Source organism: Megalops cyprinoides, chromosome 16 (genome assembly GCF_013368585.1).
Source record: "Megalops cyprinoides isolate fMegCyp1 chromosome 16, fMegCyp1.pri, whole genome shotgun sequence".
NCBI lineage: Eukaryota > Metazoa > Chordata > Actinopteri > Elopiformes > Megalopidae > Megalops > Megalops cyprinoides.
Window position 1 is genome coordinate 11,231,300 of NC_050598.1, and position 21,206 is coordinate 11,252,505.

The window sequence follows — 21,206 nt, forward strand, 5'->3', positions numbered from 1 at the left end:
AGGCTTAAAAAATTCTGAGCTTGCTTTAGAAAGACCCAAATTGGAAAGATTGTTGTTACACTAAATGTGGCAATTTTGCCCCTCTAGAGTATATCTAGGACTGTTAATAGCTATTGATTGATAAGTACGTTGGCTTACTTACTGGTACACTAAGCTAATAAGTAAATCCATGACATGACCATTGATCCTGTGAGTTCAGGCTTCCCTGTTGAACTTTTGCAGATGTAAGCAAAGAGCTGTTGCGGTCGGACGATAAGATTGAGAAGTGGTTCCTGTTCCGACCAGTGAAACAGTTCCACTTTCACTAAAGCTGGGAAAGCAATTTAACAGTAAGTGTAATCAGTATGCAGATAGTTCGAACCTGTCTGGTAACATTAGTGAACATCAACAGAGCAGTAGATTTAACATAAGTGATGGGGCCAGTGTGTGCCGTTGAGATCAGAATTTCAGTGTTTCAATTCAGGTGGATAAATCTTTTTCATGCGCTGTCACGTGTGGTTTCAGGGAAAAGATATGCACAATCACGCTGTAACTCCGCCTAGCAACAACTCGCACGACGACCGCTTCACTGATGTTCTTCTGCCTCAGTCGTTTTGTAGGCGATGAGCTGCTCGAAAGAGGCACGCTGGAGGTTTTTATTCTTGCGTAACAGTGAGTCAGTGGATCTCAGCCATCACTCACCGGCGCAGGTATGAAACGGTCACGTGACATCACTCTCCCTGTCATACACATGACAAAAATGGCAGCGTCAGTGAGAAAGAGCATGACATTAGTTACTGCACTGTGGTTTATTTCCTTACTCCTCATATAGGGCAGAGCGTAATAGCTTGTGTCCGAGAGGGGCTTAAGATACTTGAAACTTTCTGGTTTAGTCAGAGCTGAAATAACGTAATTTCATTTAGCTAACCGAAAACATAGCTCGCTTGCCCAGAGCAATAGGTATAAAGTGCAATCAGATTGAAAATCTGTTTTCCATTTTATATTTTATTAGTCCTTTTAACAGAGTTTCTGGCAGCGTTGCTTGGCATTCCTGGGGTCCATCCTCTGCCATGTACATTGCTGGGCAACACAGCACCCGACGTGCCCCTTTACCATTTCACAATGAATGCCCGCACAAGGATTGAGCCATTTGGCCTACGGTGTGGAAGAGCCGGCTCACTGCAAGCAGGGTACTGTTAGTGTCATACTCCGAAAATAAACTTTGAAGCTTCATAAATATATCATTAGGAGCGGTGCGCGTCGTGATTATTGTAAGATAACATTGGCCGTGTGAAAAGTTAATTCCCCTTTACAGTCCTTTGTAATTAGAAATTCGGTTTGAAAAACTAAACTCGTTGTAATTAGGCTATACTACTACCCTCCCGACCAACAAGGAATGTAGAAAATATGCCTCTTATACTGGGATACTAAAAATAGATGTCCTGGAATAAAGTTGGCAGTCATACGCAGACATGCTTTTGGCGAATAGAAAAAAAGTATACAGCCATGCTCTGTATATCTGGGATATTAAAAATAGCCGTCCTGAAATTACTTTGGCAGTCATCAGCAGACATGCTCTGGGCTTTGTGGAAGTAAGTGTAAGGCCAAGCTCTGTGTCTGAGTTATTGTGTGGCTGCAGGTCAGGTGTGAGGGGTGTATGGTGATGCCCTATGTGGGAATGCCCCTAAAAACCTAAATGCCCCAGCTGAAGCAGAATTTCAACTCGGGGATTCCGGTGCTTTTGCCGTGAAAAGAGTGAAAGGTGATTCTTGTGTATGAGTTGTGGTGTCTAAGATAAAATGCACATGTTGCAGTTTTAAGCACATTTTTCAGTAGTTCGGGCTAATTATTGGGCGAGGCTGGGGTCTAATATGCACTTGAGACACGGCCCTGTCTATGCTGCTATGAGCTATCCAGCCATAAAGCAAGAGAAGCAAGGAGCCTGTGAATAAAATTTTAGTGAGGACTTTGAGCTCTAGTTACCGCTGGTGTAAGATCCTGTGATGATTTTTTTGTATCATTTATTTTAAAGGAGAGCTCAAAGGCATGCCCTCCTTCTCATGAATGTCATTGATGTATGATCTGCAGGCAGGTTTCTCTAAATGATGCAGGAGCCAGTTGGAGTAAAGTTACTGCTTTGCTTTGCTGTCAAGGTTTAAAAAAGTCCTTTCCTTCACTGTACTGTGCTGCTGAGTGGTTTTTGCGTTTTCCTTTGAAGGTTGTGTAGCATGACCTTCTCAGCGTTGTTGGAAGCAGTGTTTGAGAGAGTTAGGTATAAATACTGGACTACTTGACTAATAAAAATGGTACACATGCTTGAGCATTTCTTGAGTTACTGTTAGGGCTGCTTGATTATGGCAAAAATCATAATCACGATTTTTTTACACGATTACTCATTGACTTTGGAAACATCATGCATTTATTAAACTTTAAAAAAAAAAAAAAACTTTCTTTTTAATCCTTTCGCATGTACAGTCACACCGGTGTGATTAGCCGTTTAGCATGTGTGCTAAACCTGGTGCAATTAGAACACTAGATTGGAAAAATTCTAGCTAATTTTAGCTTTGAGGAAACAGTGATTTAATGTTAAAAAATATAGCAAATGCGGTGGTGAAAACTATGAGAAGCTTAATAACACTAATGAAAAAATAACGAACCATGTAACGTAACGCACGCCACATAGCATAAAAAGTTACGTGCGAAACCCTTTGTACCTTTGTGAGCAGAAACATAAATTCAGCCTGAAGTCGTTGAAGTTTGTTTCCATATTTCACATGAAGTGTCTAATAGAGAAACTAGTGGGCCTGTTCCGCAAGTATAATGGCATCAACAGTGCCAATGGATAAAGGCTAGTAATTTTTACCTTGTGGGAGCATTATGTGTCCTGCTATCACACAATATTGTTTACTACCCTAAGAAGGACTGTTTGTTCTAGTTTAAGTGATAATGTTACATCAAGAACATGACTTATTTCCTCTTCACCCCACATGGTTCAGGGAGCCAACACCCGCTTGATTGCATCACCTGTGGTCAGTTGATGTGTATGTTCTGGTCCTTATCTCTGATATCAAATAATTACAAGTTGAGCATAACCCCCCCCCCCCCCCGAACAATGTCATAAACAGTTTTGTAACTCAGAAAGCCCTGAGATTCCACACCAAAACTTTCTGAATCTATACACTTCTGTCCATACGATGGCGGATTAAAGCATGAGGAAAATTCAGGATGGCATTTTTGAAATATAAATTTTCTTGATTTTCCTAATCATGTAATGAATATACATTTTACATCTTGCAGCAGCAATGTTATGCACCTCTTAGTGCAGACAGTGAGGTTTCAGATCACATCAAGATTGTATTTGTGGCATGTATAGATCGGAAGACACAGTGTAGTGACCCTGGTTGGAGCCAAAATGCCATAAAAATGCCAACTTTAAATGATTATCTCTCAATAGTGGTACTGAATTGTAGGAAGAAGCAAAACATCATTGACACTTTTGTTCCCTTTTTGCAGAATGGCTAGAGCCATTTTATGGTATAGTGCTCCTTTAAAACTGATATGGTGTTGAGTCATTGCCAGATGCTGTAGCTCATGTACAGTAATGTGCAGAATGGGCCCTAATTTCTCCTCCTTCTCCTCCTCCATGCCTGTCAGGGCAGGACACACAACAGCCAAACACCAAGAGAGAGCTATTTTTGTGTGGTGTTGAATAGCTAAATGTTTGCTGCCGGTATTTTTAGCTATAATAATGTCCTTGTTTGACAAAGGCTAACTTAAAGTCTACCTGCTGCTCTCATTTGGTTGTGTTGTATCTGTATTCTGTGAGTAAAAGGTCTGGATTGAAGTTTATTGTTGCAGAGAAGTACCTTAATATATTCCCCTACATGTACATAATTTATTAAAGCAGTGAATGCTACAAGCAGTTATTCCTCTTTGGCTCTGTCTCACTCATTGGAGGATATTTAAATTGAGATGAACTGTAGGTAACCTCAGTTTCTTATACATTATACATTGAGCGTAAATTATTTACGTAGCACTTAAGACGTGAATGAAAGAATGACATTTAGCCATACACTGTGAAAAGCTTTGAGGAATCCTTAGATTCAGCCTCAGCGGCTCAAAGGTTAACGTTTGAGCGGTCAGCAAATCTCATTTCCACAGCAGAGGTCGCCATTAAAAAGGGATGGAAAATAATTCTCGTGAGAATGGCCGTCTTAGCAGTTTCAAGATGTGAAAGTCGTTATGTGGGCGTCGTTACTGCGCATGTTAAATCATAGGGTTTCTCAGAGATGCTGCAGAAGGCCTTGGGGCAGCATGCAAGTGGTTGTTTGGAAAGCAATGATGAAGAAGCCCGATTACACAGACACGGTTGTTTCCAGGCCATTGTGACCCTCTTGCTGAGATTCTTACAGCTGTATTTACTGCGTGATGTAGGTGGGATGAGGGGGACCACCCGCCAGTCGCAAATGCGGGTTGCTTTTCTCTTTGGTTGAAGTCGCAAGGTCACTAGCCGCTCCAGTGGGTGCTTTTTGCTTTAAATTCATAAATGTCACGACCCAAATGCACGCCCTTTTCAGTTCAGACCGTAATGTTTTTGTTTTTTTTTTTTTTTTTGTTTCACTGTAAGTCAATGGCAGGACTTCTCCTGTCATTTTTCAGTGGTGAAATCTTGTGTCAATCACCGTTAGTCTCTGCTTGTCCAATCACATGTATGACAGTGCAGTGCAAATTCTTGTACTGCGGGAATATTTGTCTTGATTCTACAACTAAGTACCCAGTTTTGGACTGGGAAGTAGTTACCCTCTACCTGTCACATTGCATGTTTTGATAGCTAGCTCTACTAAGGAGTTATAAAGGAGGGAGTAACTACACCGAGTGAACAGACAGCAGACAAATGAACACTATTCCAAAAGGCACATGCCATTGGGGGGGGGAGACCTCTCTGATGTTGAGTGGCTGTATATGATTCCAGCTTCCATTCTGTATGTACTTAGGTAATGTCTGGCTATCCAGCAACCATACAGATGTGTTGCCTCACGGGAGCCAATGAAATGTAGCTTGATTTGCAGTAAATTATTTAGGCTGGTGAAAAATCGATCTGGCTGCTGAATCTTTTCCATCCACCAACCACCTGGTTAGTGGACTGAAAAGCTCGTTTCTGACCTTGGGGCTGTCATTACTACAGCCACCGACGTCGCATACACTTGTTGCGATTATATTACGTTTGTCGCGCCATCTCAAACAATCAGATATCTCTCAACATCACCCATCTCTGACCCACATGACGGATGCCTTGTCATCCATACACAGGAAGCCACTTTGGTCTTTCACTCTCACGCTCTAGTAGACTTTCTGCCTGTATGTTTGGAAATCTGGGCCTTATATGGCCCTTATGAATCAGTGATGACGGAAAGGCCCTGGCACTGTCTTTGAGCGCAGGGCTGATCCAGGGAGCACTTGTCTCTTGCGAGTTAAAGACTGGCAAGGGCAGAATCTTATAAATAATTACTGCCCACGTAGAAAGCCTTGATCATATGGCTACAGTTTATACAGTTTGAGGAAAGGAAACGGGTGGGGGGGTGGGTTGACGTTGACTCACTCTGGCTCTGGGCCCTGCTTTGTATGATGAAAAAGTAACGAGGATGGTACAGTGGACGGTTGTGGGGAAAAAGGGAGAGATTATTGTGCGGACATGACCCAGGGGTCAGAAATAAGGGCTGAAAAACCGCACACAACGAGTAGGTGGGATTGCGGTTTCAGAACTCTTGCTTACATAGAGCAACAGAAAAGTTTCCATTGCGTGCGAAAATGAGTGGGGAGAATATGCGTGGTTAAAATGTCACCATGGTTAGCTGCTCGTGCCATCCTCCCAGCCACCCGCCAGTCTTGGGCACTTTTGAAATGATCTCACGATACGAGTTCTTCTTGGTTGTCTCAAGGTTCAGTGGCTGAATTTAATAGGGAAAAGGTTACATTATTTCTCTGCATGTAGTAAAGGCGAAATGATCTGTTGTGTGTTTTTATATCTATATGCATAGCTTTGGAAAACTCTCACTTTACATATGTAAATTGCTGTTTATAGGACAGCAGCCTTGCCCCTCCCCTCCCCTCAATTTCCCAGGGGTTAAACCTTGTGCTTCTGCCCAGACATGACATCATGTAACATGTGCATGCTCCTTTTGTCATGGTTAACATGCTGACCTACATAGCACTGTAAGGCTTTGCCCAGACAGAAACAGGACTTTTTTTTTCCCCCCTTTTGTTTTGTATCAGTAGAAAATACCAGTGCGTTGGGCGGGCTTTATTATCAATTACCAAAATGAAAAGTAAAGTTTGTATGCAGTAACGATGAAACCTTTTCTAATCACCCGATGGGCAGGGTCATTCGCACAGAAAGGGGTTTCTCCTCAGAGGCTGGAGCTGTGTGTTTGGCTTTCCTCTGTCTCAGACTGAAGTTTGTTTCCTGTGTCAGGGAAATCTTGACAGTCAGCAGATAGTATCGTGTAGTGGATGTAAATCTCACTGTTGTGTTTTCACACGCAGCCCGTGATGTTAGCCATTCTCAGGCATGGCCTATTTTCCATCCTTCCGCTTCTCAGCCGGCCAGAGACGAGGGAGAGCCGCAGGACACCAGCGGAATTATGCGAAGACTGAAAATGCCCTTTTTGTTTCATTTATTTTTTGCAGTGATTTATTGTTTGCTGTTAATTGAATTGTTAAAGTCTTTAACTTTAGACAATTTTGCGGACGTTCCAAGACCGCAGATGTAATTTCAGTCAGTAGGACAACCTGCAGTATTATGTGGATGGAGTAGCGGTTAGGGTGTCTGACCGCGGGGTGTATGGTTTGATTTGAAGGTGGGCCACTGCTGTACCCTTCAGCATCCTTTGTAAATATGCAGCTGTTTCAGTGGAACATACTCAATGTGACGCTCTGATATGGAGCACTGGAGGAGCACATAGGCCTAATGATATATTTTTTGTTTAGACATAGCACGTGACCCTAATGAGTGCAGCACATTCTGTGTCAGTAGAAGCTGACTGGTGCTCATTGTGTTGTTTTGTAATGGTGCCCCAGGATTGAGTGAAATCATCTGGGTGAAAAATGAGACTTTCCAGATTTTACATTTCCTTGGAAGCAAATTCTTCCTTTTTTTTTTTTTTTTTTTATGGTTGTGTGTTGTTTTTTCCTGTGTGTCGAGTTGATACTTTTGCACGTTTTGTTTTTAACCACTTGAACATACTTGTTAAATTAATGTAGGCTGTTAATACTGAAACAAGAAGGTCTGTGGAGTACTTCTGGGAGAAGATGTATCAGCTTTATCAGTAAGGGCTTGGTGTGTGCTTCTTATGTATGGCAAAACATCCCTGGGGTTCATTTTTAATGGCTTGACTTTTTCCGGGAAACCTAAATTAAGTAAATTAAATGTACAGTTTGAATAACTGTTCTTTTTATTGTACGGTACAGTCTCTGCTGCCCTTTCTTTTCTGAGACATTTATTGTAATTCAGCACGAACAAGTAAATTCAATGTTAATTATAACAGTTTGCTGCACGTATAGAAGAAACTTGTGTGGGAGCTGGTACTCACTGCACTGATGCACTGAATTACTTTTGGTGTATATTTTTTCAGGACATACTTTGATAACTTTGTGCACCAGCCGTAGCCTGACTTGAATTGCACCAGTTTTAGTGAATCAGCCCCATGAGTGTTAATACGTGAACACTTTCCTATTGATTCAGCAACATCCGCAAGGGGTTGTCAGCATCTGGCTTCACCATTGAGTGTGGCGGGTAGCTGCACAGACCACACTAATTAGCATGAGGTCTACCTTTTCACCTTATTTTATTTGGCCCGTGGCAAGCCCGACTTATTTATGTTTTTATTTATACAACTAAAGTGTTTACACAGGTGGTGACAACACGGAAATATTCATTCGGGTTTGAAATGTCCAGATCCATCTGGAAAGAAAGTAATTTTTCCCAGCAGCTAATTCAGTTTTCCGTGGTCAATTTCGGTTCATTCTGTGCTTCTGTGATCATGGAAGACTGAGTGGCCATAAATAAGCTGTCAGCAGTGGAACCATTACACCACTGAGCCCGTGTGGGTATGTGACAGCATTGTGTGTGTGGTATTCCACACTCACACACACACACACACACATATACACACACACACAGCCCAGGAAAGGAGCGAACTACAGCACCCCCCCGTTCTCCCCACCTCTCCTTATTGGCCGTAATTTTCATATCCAGGGGGAATCCAAGGATTTCAAAATAAGTCTTTTCCATTCAGGCATGTAATTGTTGCTAGGCAGTCCAAGCATCTGGTGGTTTCCCAGAGAATCGGCCGTGTGATGCTTTACCTGTTAAGAGCACCAGTTTAAGCCAGTTATATGTTTTCTGTTTTAAGACAGGGGTTTCCCTGTTTCCAAGGGCTTTTTGGGAAGGCCTGGGTCTGTGGTCTACCAATCCACTTCAGTGGATCTACCACAGAGTTCCTTTGTGATACCTCCCTAAATTGCCTGTTTCTGAAGGAGGGGGCAGCCAGCTCTCCAGTGAGAATTAGGCAGTGTAAAGTCAGTTGAAGAGAACAAGGGTATTTGTATATCAAACATTACATTGCATTACATTATTGTCATTTATTGACATTCAGCAGAACAACTTACATAATATATGTGTGTTCATATCACACCTGCCTCGATATGAAGCATCATTTCCATTGACAATCCAAGCGACTGTTTTCAGTGTAAAGCCTCTGCTATAAGCAACGCCGCGTTCCGTTTGTAGCGTGTGTATTCTTGCCAATTCTCTTGATTGACTTGCATAATTAGGGGCCATGTTTGAGGAAAAACAACCCGCACGAGGGAGCGAGCTGCCTGTCGACTTTAAATTCAGCACGTCGTCGTCTTTGGCACTCAGACACTACCTCCCTCTTCGCTCACACACACTGCGTTCAAAAAATATTGTACAAAAATGGCCAATTTGGACTACAGGGTCCACATTTTTGGCAATTTACTCAGCAGGCAGGAAGAATAAAAACACCTAGGCATAGGCAGCCAAGGCGCTGGGATTGGTGGGCAGGGTGTTCAGATGTAGATAAAGCTTTATCATTCCATTAGTGTTGCTCTTTAAAGATGAAGAATTATACGTTTTCGGTGCAGTTTGGGTGCAAAACGTGCTTCAAAAGCCAAAAAGTAATGAGAAATGCTGTCCAATTTAGTTAAAAAGGCCATTCTGTAGCAGTGAGAGAGTGGAGCAAGGTGCAGGCAGGCTGTTTGATGTGAGGTGTTTTTCTTGACATATAATACACAGTACATTTTTATCAGCGGGGTCTGAGCGCTTATTAATGTGACGAAAGAGGGTAATCGCACACAGTTGAGCGGAGAAATCGCTCTTTGTGTGCGACGCGCTCAACATCATTTTGCATCCGCTGTCCGCGGCGGTGTTTGGAGTTAATCAGTTCAGCGCTGGAGAGTAAATGGATCTTCCCCGCATCAGAGCCGTGAAATGTCATTGTCACGGGCTGGATTTTGGAAACCTTTGCTTTTCCACCGCTGTACCGGAGCTTATGAGTGCTGAGCGTCAGGTTGTAGCGCCGCGGTAATCGGGCACCACTGTGGGAAAAGAAAGCAGGTTTAATTTTTACATGTTACTGTAGTGCTGAATGCCGGTGAAATTAGCACTTGAAGCTAAGGCAGTGGGGAGTACAGGGCTTGCTCAGAATGACATGTGAGTGCGGAAGCATCTTAACTTTTGGTGCTTCATTTTATAGTTCTTTGGTAAGAATGGTTAACAGTATATCGCATAATGATACACTGAAACAGCATAATGAGTACCCTCATTTTCTAATTTCTGAAACGCATCCATGCTCTGTTATTTGTATCTCTGATAAATTTCCCTTAACTGTATAGCTGTACCTTAGGTCAGCAGCTTGTCAACAGACAGGAGTCCACAAGTTTAACCTTCACACCATCTCCAGTGTTCAGTATACAAATGTCAGAGAACCTGAGTGTTCTTGTCTTTTGTTTGAAATGTTTTATAAGCACTGACACAGAATAAACAATTAATCACAGTTAATTTTCAGGTTTAATTTGTACTTCCAGGAGGAATATCACATCGCCTCTTCCTTCTCAATTTCTCATCTTCCTTCTCAATTTCTCATCTTTTTTTTTTCTTTTGTTTAGTCTAGTTTTACCAGCTTTAGTATATTCAGCACCTGAGCCATCCAAGAGCGTTTGGGCTAAAATAATATATTATGCATACATAAAGAAGCGTTCCCTTTTTTACGCATTGTTTACTTTGGTTGGGTTTCTCGCCTGGGCGGGCCACCTTGGCAGGGCTCGTCTGCGGGAAAGCACGGCTTCGGCGTTCTCATTCCTCGCTTCCGCCGCTTAACCCCGCTGTCCACATCTGACACATTCTCTCTAACCCATTCGCATAGCAGTGGTTTTACTATAGCTCTTCGGATGGCATTCTTTGTCCTGTGTCCGCTGCCCCAGGTCTGAACCAGAGAGCCACTGCCCCCTTCTCCACACTTTGAGCTCTTCGTCTGAGGCACATGCTACTCATGCTATTGTGACCTATTCTGACAGGGATGGTATTAGTATTTACAGTGTTATCCCCCATTTTTTCACACTCCCCCAACAGTTTTCTCAAGGTGTCTTGCTCTTACAGTCTTTGTGTCTCCACACGCACGCGCACACATGCATGCACACACACACACACACACACACACACAGACGAGTGTTGTTCATTTCAGGGGTGTAGCTCAGCAGCGATGGGCAGGAATGAAATGAATAGCCCCAAAGGAAAAGGCTATTTTTATTTTGTGTTACTGTATTTTGAGCTGCAGCGCTGTAAGCTGTTCGGAATGGGGTTTGTTGGTGTGGGGAGACTAGCGCAGGTTTGCTTACTGAGAAGAGCAAACTCGAAGGCCAGCCTCGCTTTACCCAGACGGTTTACCAGATGTTTTACCCTCAAACACAAGGATGGCTTTATATTGCTCCTCAGTGAAGTCCCTAGCTGCATAAAACCATCTCAAACTACTTGCATACACCACACCTCAAGCTACACAACTGCAGTCACATTAGGGATATTTTAAGGAGGAGTACAGACTATCAGTGGCACCTGTCTCAGGTATTTTTGAATGGTACATGATTGGTGTGGAACTTCATGATGTGGGCAGTATTCACAACGTGGGGTTTATACATTGTGTATTTATATAAAAGTTGTGCAAAATTAGTAGTATGTTTTTTGTTTTGCTGAATGCTGTGTCTCCAAGTATACCCTTTTATATGTTTCGTGTTAACTAGTTACAGCTGGTGTGGTGTGGTGTGGTTTATGCCAAGTAGAATGTGCTGTTTTTAGTCAGTGTCTTGAATGAACAATTGAATGAGTTATCATCAACTCTGAAAACGGTATAATACACAAAGTCTTTAAACAAAGGTGAAGTTCAGTTTTATTATGCCTAGCTATTTTCCCTTTCACTATGCATGTAACACTGGCATAAAAATACATGAGTGAAAAAATGAAATCTCTTCACCCTGCTGTGATATTAGCTGCCACCTAATATGTCTGGCTACCTCCCCTTTATCTCCCATGTACGTTGCCATGAGCACAAGAGTTTTCTTATGTGTAGTTCTGTGCACACAGTGGGGTGGGCAAGCTACCCCATATAGTGCAGAAGAATATTACATTTACATTTATTCATTTGGCAGACGCTTTTATTCAAAGCGACTTACATAGGTTACAGTTCTTTACAATGTTATCCATTTATACAGCTGAATATTTACTGAGACAATTGTGGGTTAAGTACCTTGCCCAAGGATACAGCAGCAGTGTCCCAGCGGGGATCGAACCTTTCGGTTACGAGACCTGCTCCTTAACCACTATGCTACACTGCCGCCCCTATGAGACATTGCTTCTAAAGGGGGGAGAGCCTTGTGCTCGCTCTCACCCAGCACCAGCCACTCAGAATAGATTCAGCTTCAGGTGTGACGACCGTAGAGCGGCTATGACGTTTCTGACAGATCTTGCTCTTACTGTACTCTTACGGATGTTATTGCGCACGCTGCGGTCTTCCTGAGACGGCACAGGGTCTGTGGGGAGAGGGGGGGGGGGGGGGGGGGGTTGTCCGCAGCTGAAGCGCACCTGCTCGCCCTGTCCAAAAATAAAATCATTTCAGTTACTGTATTGTCGAAATCCGAGCGAGCACAGCCCCACGAACAGCGTCACCGATGCAGTGATATCTGCCATTGTGTCCGTTCTCTAAAATACGTGCGCTGGAGCAATTTTGCTAAAAGGCTCTCAGGCCAGATAAGATTTTTGATCTCTCTGAACCTCCCGCGATGCTGAACCTTTTTGTTTGTGCGCTTATTTGTTTTGTTGTGAGCTGACATGGGTGGGTAATGCATGATTTGCATGGCCTCCTTTGTGTTGCTCGATTGTAGGAGGAGAGGAAGCACAGTCATTGTGGTGAGGGGAATATATAACAGCTTCAGTCATACAGCAGAAAATCTGTATCTAAAGTGCTCGTCTAAATAGGAGGGCTTTTGAGAACTCGTCTCAAACGAGTGTTGGACTCTGACCGTCTGTGTGCGGTGCGAAGGGAGTCACCTATGGAAACACGCGGCTGTGCTCTCAGATTTCACCGCCAGACCTAATTCTGTAGGTCTCAGCCTTGTGAAAGCGATCCGATGAAGATACTTCTGCTGTCCCATTTCTCTGCATTTTCCCTGTCCCGCATAACATTGACTGCAGTGCAGTTGGAGCCTCTGAGACGGGGGTAAATGCTTCAATGTGCTTTGTTGCCATCCATTTTGCAAACCAGCTAATTCATGTGGTCTCTGGTGACCGCACACATGCCCTTATTCAAGTCTGCAGAAATTAGTCATATACAGTACTGGTGGGTGTTCCTACACTGTAACACATGCTTTGTGTGATAGAGCAAGGATGGGTTACCTGTAGGCAACAGCAGCAGTGTTAAGAAGGTATGTAGTGATACACTTTTGTGTCCATCAGTTACTTGGTGGCTGAGAAAGGAGATTATCAATTAATCATTCTTAGTAAAAGATTAAATATGTGCGCATTAACAAGTGTTTTGTTTTGTTATTAGCTTTTACTAGAATTTCGCAGAAAGAATTCCACCAGTCCCTTTAGCGATACAGCGGACTACTCCTGCGAAAGCCAGCCGTCTCTTCAGCCTCACCCCTCGTAAAATATCATCCAATATCTGTCCTCTTTTGTTTTGAACAGTTCGGAGGGAAAACGTGTCTGGTTAGATTTCAGGGTGTGCATATGACATCTCTGTTCTGTGGCATCAGGAGCTGCCACAAGAGCATCCATAGTTAATACAGAAGCTTTCAGACACCACATCCATATGTCTTTATTATATAGCCTTAGGGCTTACAGCCCTTACCTTTACAGGTGCAAGAGCTTTGTATTCCTGATGGTGTAGTTGAGTTCTGTTGTCAGAGGCAAACACCCCTGGGGAGCGGTGGCTCAGTTGTGATTGTTCCGCGTTTTCCTTTTTCAATTGAAGTCTTATCTGCTGCTGTGTAGTGCTGAAAATCCCTCTTCAGATGTATCCTTGTAAGCGTAATTGAAGTCAGATCTTTTGGAATGCAAGCAAACACAACTGATTTTGACAGCAAGGGTATCCAGTTATGCAATCTGAATGAACAAAGGCAGGTTTCCCTATACAGTAGTAAGTGAAACGCAGTGTACCAGAGTAACAGAGGCCTTGTTATTTGTCCTAACTGCAGTGAATGGGTAAGAATTGGGGGAAGACATTTTCTCATCTCTTTCGAAGTATAAAGCATTTAAATCTTTCGATAAGGTGATACAGCAAGTTTCATACAGCAGTGTGTCATAATAGCACATTTGGTAGTTAACAGAGGAGTGGATCACCATTTTATGAATAAATAAATGTGATTAAAACACTGTTTCAAAATTTGGTACTTCATTTAATCCATAAATGTCCAAATTTCCCTGTGGGATTATCTTGATTTCAGTTCCGTAATATTTGGAGGACCGTAATCTCCATCTCTAGTTGGCTTTTGTGTCAGCACAGATGCCAGCTTGGATAGAGTTTGGCTGGCATCAGCATTAGAGAATGAAAATAGCTGGCAGTGGGATCAATGTGTCTGCAGTCTTCAGATCATTTCTGGAAGTCGTCAGAAATTGCCCCTACTCGTTCTATGAAAGTGACTCCATCAACAGCTGGCAAGATCAGCCTCCTCTCCAACTTCATGTAGTGGATGCCACACTAACGTATCTGGCATGTTGAACACACAGGCTTTCCACTGGATCCCATGTGTAACAAAAAATGTTTTAAGCAGAACACTTGTCCCTTGAAAGCCGTGGATTTGATTTTACCCCGTTCATTAATTGTATGCATTTTGACCCACTGAGGGTTGTGACCGTTGATTTATACTGGTCCAGTGTATTTTTAATTGTTCTGAATCTGCGGGCTAAATAATATTCCCGCCTTTGTTATGCGCCCACCTCGTGCCCGCCAGCTGCCCCGCTGCGTCAGTGTGTGAAAGCAGCTGTCGGGGGAAAGGCGCGTGCTGGCTCGTCACGGCAGGCGCTGCGCTGACGCTGTTTATCGGGGGCTGAGCTGCAGAGCTGCTGGCAGCGCGATGGAAGAGCGGCTCTCTCTTCATTTAGAAACTCACAATGAGCATTCAGTTCGTGATTCTTTCAGCGTGCTCCCGAGCGGCACGGTCGGCAAGGAGCTCGTTCGGTTATCTGCTGACAGTTTCCAGGAGCGAGCGGCGGCAGAGCAAATTGGCTTCATTCCGCCAGGTGGAGGGACGGTCAGGTCGGACGGGGTTTCCTCGTCTCACCATTTTAAGGCATCGGTGCGGCCACGCCTGTCCCCCAATCGGCGCTCATTTCACCGTAGGGATCGCATTCGTGTCTCGTTGGTGCTCCTGCACAAGCGCAGAGGCCGTCACGGTGAGACGAGGCTGACACATAATCGCCTGTTCTGAAACAGCGTGGCGTAAAGGTGGAAAAAGCATTTAAAAACCTGCGTGTATGTCTCCAGCGCAGTCGGGGGAGGTCATTCAGCTTTAAGAGGAGACAGCATGTGAATGCGAGTGCCGTCAGCACGGGCAGCCGCGCCGCACCGCTAGCCGACGGTGCCGATTTCCAACAGCTCTGACTAATGACTCAGAGAAACGCTGAAAAGCCTCCCTTACCCTGGGAGGCTGGTTTAAATAAGCATCCTGTATAAGGCTACACTACTACAGTGTGCAGTAATAGGACCCATGTCACACTGAACGTTGAACGTATTCTAATTGCAAATATTCGTATACAGTCATGTTCTTCCTTAGCGTGTGCATTTTATGTCTCTCTTAATAATTTGACCACAATCGTGGGGAATGACATCACCTGTTTGCACTGTGTGTGTTGTGTATGTATGTATTTTTTTGGTTCTAATTCTCTTATCTTATGTACACTGTTGGTACAGGAGAAACGTTATTTCATTCTTTATTGTACGGAAGTGCATGATAAAGTGACAGTAAAGGAAATCTGAATCTGAGCCCCGTCACCATATCTCAGTCATTTCATTAACCGTTAATTTAAAAACGACAGCAAGAGAGATGTAGAGTTTACATCAGATTCTATAATGTATAATTATACGAGATATTTTGGTCTGCGTGCACTGCGTACTTTTATTCAGTAAATCTCTGTTGCTAAAGTAGCGTGTCCACAGTGGAATGATCGGGGGCTCTCTTCCCTCCTCCCCTCCATTCCGCTGTGTGACATCACAGGACACGCCCCTCTCTCGGAGCCTTGTTTGCCCGCATGTTTGCGACGGGAGTTAGGGCGCCCATGTGGCCAGTGTAAAGGAAGGTGAAGGAACCCATAAATCCAGCCTGTCGTCAGCCCATGTGATCAAACCGATGAGCTGCCCTGACACATTGAGGAAAGCGTGTGCGGTTTAGATAAAGAGGATTTAAGTTGTTGTTCGCGTCGTTTATGGCGGAGCCGTACATATCGCATTCCGTCAGGCTTAGGTATTGGGTTCGCATTTACACGCCTGCGCCTCCTTCGAAAACTGGCGAAAAGTTGCCGCGGCCGTACGTGTGTATTTTCTGCTCTTGATTCTGTGAATGTGGCCACATTCTTGGGGTAACATCACAGTGCCAGCGGGTAATCTTAGCCCCCGGGGTGATTTATGGTGGCAAGTATTGACTTCTCTCTTTGATGTCTTTTGGAGAGGGGGGGGGTGGGGACGGCCCTCCCCTACACGGTCAGACTCCCAGGACTAGTAAAGGGAAATGACCTTGGCTTATATAACCGTGTAGAACTAGGCTAGAGGGGGAAAAAAAAACTGCAGATGATGACAGAGCGAAGCTTATAGCGCTATAAGGCTTAATATATTAGTATGTTGTAACCTACCGCGTGGCATTCTTCAGCGCCGCTTTGTCAGTTTCTTTTTTTGTGCCCCGACAGAGACAGTGTTTTTTATTTACTGTACACATGATACCCTTGCAGACTGTGTGTGTCTTTCTAATGAGGCTTGACACTGTGAAGCTGTGAGCCGCAGAGGGAGCGCACCCGGGGGGGGGGGGGTGGAAGCAACGCTCCAAAGTCCAGCGCCTCCACGTGGTCGGATCCACACTTTTTTTTTTTTCTTCCCCTGATGACGGAAAAGGACACTTATGTGGCTACTCCCCCATACCTGTTAGCATACAAAAAGAACTGCATCCCTGCCAAGGAGCCAAGACCACAGACACACACTCACCATTCTTCAGATAGCTCCATAACAACCAAAGCGGAAATTTATTTGGATCTGAGCGGGTCACAAACTAGCCCACTAAGTCAGTGGTAATAAGGGATGAAGCTACGTTGTCTGTGTTTGAAATGTGCAGCTAGCATGCAGTTGTGTCCTCTTTGTTCGGAGTGGCATGATGACGTATTGCTCTGAAGTATCTGCTCTGAGGTTACTTCATCAAACAATCACATGTATTTGTAAGGAAGGCTGCTGATTTCCATAACCTCTCAGGAATTCACTTGTGTCATACCATGGAACTATTATATAATAGCAACATTAAGTTATGGTTTGGCTTGAAGCTTTGTTTAGGACAGGCACTAATGCATTTATTAGTATTTGTTGCATTATTGCCTGTCTGTGACTTTCAATGATTGATGTTCCATGGCATGTATATATTATTACATTATTATTTACATACATTACATTATTTATGTATTATAACAAAACAGTACAAAAGTCACGCCTACACCCTGTGATTGTACTCGCCATTCCCCTGGGTACTGATGAGCAGTAGTGTCACTGGTCTCGTCTGTCCCCTGTAACAGCAGCAGCAGCACCCCACAGTCATCACCACAGTTATAAATACCTGTGTGGACCCTTCATTAGCCAGTATTAGTGTTGTCTTGTAGTTTTCCCCACTGGTTCTCAGTTAAAATAACACATAATTCCCATTATTACTCATTTTCCATTGCATATTTGTGTTTTTTTTTTTTGTTGTTTTTTATGGACATTATTTAATGTGTGCAGTCTGATCAAGTATTTAAAAGTGCAGTGTGGAATTCGGGGTATTCTCAGGCTTCCAGGGTGGAAAAACAGCTGGGCCAATTCTCTCCTTCAGCAGAGCTAAAATCCATTCCCTGTGGGCCTTGCATTAATTAAGCTATCTGTTAGTACTGTAAATATTTATCCTAGGTCAGCTTTGTGGGTCTGTTAAATGAAATGAGTAATGGTCTGTTTCGCCACAGTAAAGTGAGATGAATTATTACATTTTTGTGCGGGGCTGGATGTGAGATTGTAGGTTTTCAGGGCTGGGGAGCAGTTGTCAGGTCAGCTGTGGCCCTGTAGAGGGACAGAGGGGGTGGGGAGGGTGCTGGGCGCTGGAGTTAGTTGTCTTGACTAAGGCACCAGGCCTACTAAAAATCTTTCTTGAAGTGCTGGTGTGTTATGTCTAAAGTGAATTATGTTTGAAGCAATTACTGTAACATTAATTCGAGAGATTAACCGGATAGCCTTAAATGTTTGAAATGGATTAACCGAATGTGTTTCTATCCATTATTTACATCCCTACTACTAAATGAAATGTAATCTGTCGGGGTAGTAAAACTGTTACATAACACCATAATCTGCTACTTTTGTGAGAGTACTCGGAAAACAAGGCCAGGACTGGATTACTTTGCATACACTGAAATGTGGGATGCTTTCATACAAATACCAAGTGATTTGTATGACATACTCCCCCCCGGTGATAATATTAGTTGACTGAAAAATGAGGTCAAGATGGTTAAATGTTATGGTTACGTATCCTTTTGGATGGTTTCCATGTGCTTTTCTTCTGTTGATTTGGATCTCCAGACGGGCTGGCATTGCAGTATGTGTGAGTAAGAGGTAGTCTAATACACACATGCTGCATATCTAAGCAAAACGAAACTGTAGAACGGTCATAACAGGTTAGAAATTTTGCATAACTGGCTGAGATTCATATATGAAAAGAACTGAATCTTTATTAATATCGATGCAGCAGTTAAGAGGTTGTATAGAGAATAACAGCGACTTACTCTGAGCTCTGTTTTCCTCCTTCTGTCCTGCAGTTCTGCAGCCCGACCCGAAGCCAGCAGCTCCACAGCCGCCGCCCCCGGAAAGGCAGGAGGCGCGACCCACAAAATCTGCCTGGTGTGCTCGGACGAGGCTTCCGGCTGCCACTACGGCGTGCTCACCTGCGGCAGCTGCAAGGTGTTCTTCAAGAGAGCCGTGGAAGGTGAGGCCCGCCGCCCGCTGCTCGGCTCACTCCAGCCCGCAGCCAGAGTCATTCAACACACCGGCTCCGTGGAAACTCGCTTCTTAAATTCCCCCGAGAATGTTGCAGATCTGGTTGATGCAAGTCCTTTGAAAAGTTAGCCCCCAAGTGGGAAGGATACGGTAGCAACCTGTGTTGGCGGCGGCGGAAGCAACTGTTTAATTAATTTTGTTTTCTGGGGTACAATGCGGTGCAGGGCCCTCAGTATAAAAGGCAATGCTGACACAGTATTCACAGTTATGTTGCAGTGACCCAGATGCAGAAATAGTTCGACTGACAGATTTGCCATCTCCCACATACACACATTGCAGAATTTCAGAATAGTATGATGTGCCAAGTGAAGGTTCTCAATCTGATCGTCCTGCTGTTTGCACTACATTATGGGACATTTACAGAGGTGGAGACAAGAATGAGGATATGCAGGAAAAACAAAATAAGATATCCGAGCTGAATAGGCCGTTTGAGAGCAACCTGTGGTTTTGGGTGGTAGTTATGTTTATGGTGCAGGAGGACCTTGATGGTGCGGTATGCCGGAGATATTACGGAACACCACGCCACTATTTTGCACGCATGGCGGTCTCTGCAGGTGGAACGGCGAATGATGGGTGGGTGGTGCAGGTGATGTTTTTCCTAAACGGAACGGAGAGAGAGAGAGAGAGAGAGAGAGACAAAGTGTTCCGCAGGACATAAACACTGGTAGCATGGCAGCCTCCGTTAGGAGCACCTCCAAGGGTCAGGAGGGTGTGAGGGCAGAGATTTTGTGGTGGGTCTGTGCATTGGTTCAGAAGCTACTGATGAACCTAGCATGATTGAAATGTCTGGAATGACTGGACAGACATGAAACCAATAGGGAGAGTATACATAGCCAGGAGAAAGTAGAATAATGATTAGAAGGGCAGTGTTGAAAACAAGGGTTATGTAGGTAACCGTAGATCCAAGACTGGGAGGCGCTATATTAGTCAGCCTTGGTTCATATTTCCATGTGGCGGTGAGGCACATGAAGATGTCAGTGTCAAGACAGGAGTCTCGCGCTACGCCCTGCAGTATATGAATGGTGGTGATGTCTATCCTCTTATGAGTAAGAACAGTGGATCTGCTTATCAAAATATGGTCACCCATATAAGCTTCCTTTCAGACCAGTTAACCCCAGGTTACCAGAGAAGGGTATGTCCCAAAGGGTTTGATCTCATGTGCCGGTCTGCTTACTCCATCATGAAGGGAGATATTACCTTTAGTCAGAAGAGCCTTGGGGACTTTAAGGTACTAGGTGATGCCAAACTAGCAGTGATGCCACGTGTGTTGGCATTAGATTCACCACACAGACGAATGTCACAGTGACTGCAGGCACTAAACAATGAGATCTTACATTTGGACAGGCCCTAGCTTTGGATTTGATGCACTTAATGCATAAATCAGTGCTCCACATCCTGAAAAACATATGTGCATTCAACAGAATGCCAGAGAGCAGGTGCAGGGCTTCTGTAGGTGGGGATAATTGGAAATTAGTCAAACTTCACATAACAAGAACATACTAACCAAGACAGACACCCTCACTCTGTAATATTAGTTTGGCTTGAGTTATATTATGCTGACCATGTATGTAGAGATGATTGTTTCCAATAAAACCTTGTTTAGAGGAGGGGGGGGAGCAGAAAAAAAAGATGCAAAGTGTCCTTCATAAAGTATGCTAAAATGACCATTAATCATACAGTATATAGAAGGACAACAGGTGCAAGGAGGGCCCCCCCCCTGTATCCCTGTCTCCTCTTCCTCTCTACCTGACAGTTTTTGAGTGATATATATGTTTTGGATATGTATGAATGACTCGAAGAAAGGAAATTCACCAGGTTAAGGAAAGTTGGGGTCAAATATGAAGGATACCAAATCTTCATGGTCAGTTTCGCACACTTTCACAGATTCAGACTTTCACAAGGCAGTCTTAAAGGTGAAAAAGGGGGAAAAAACAATCTGCATAGAAATTACATCAAAGGCTTTTAATTGTACCATTAACACTGTCCTTGTCTTTAAACATGCCACTAATGTCTGTCATCAATCACTCCTGACTTACAATGTAATAAATGTGGGTGATAGCTTACTCAGCAACGCTTTCCAAAAAAAAGTTTAAAAAGAAAAATTGTATTCATTGTGAAATGAGATTCATTTCAAGGAAGCTGTCTAGAGAGGAGAAATTCTTGAACAGGAATGTGGCTGGCATAGGAACATACTTCAGTGAGGGCTTGCATCAGGCATTTAGACTCGTGACCTATGGATAAAAAAAATCTGTCATGTGACCAATTCCAGAGCGTTGTGGGCTTTCCTTAGGCTGAATTCCCCTCTAACAAAGACTGGAGGGGCTCACAAAAAAAAAAAACCATGGAGCGGTTTCACACACAAATTAAACTCACAGCAAGTGCTCTCCTATC

General features: G+C 43.8%; 1 protein-coding gene across 2 annotated transcripts in view; it reads left to right on the plus strand.

The window, feature by feature from the left end:
• The window catches only part of nr3c1 (nuclear receptor subfamily 3, group C, member 1 (glucocorticoid receptor)), a 45,076-nt gene that overhangs the window by 10,826 nt on the left and 13,044 nt on the right, over positions 1-21,206 (plus strand). For both annotated transcript variants that reach the window (XM_036548765.1, XM_036548766.1), the window contains exon 3: positions 18,578-18,744. In XM_036548765.1, the coding sequence (XP_036404658.1) occupies positions 18,578-18,744 (167 nt within the window). The remainder of the gene's footprint in view (positions 1-18,577; positions 18,745-21,206) is intronic.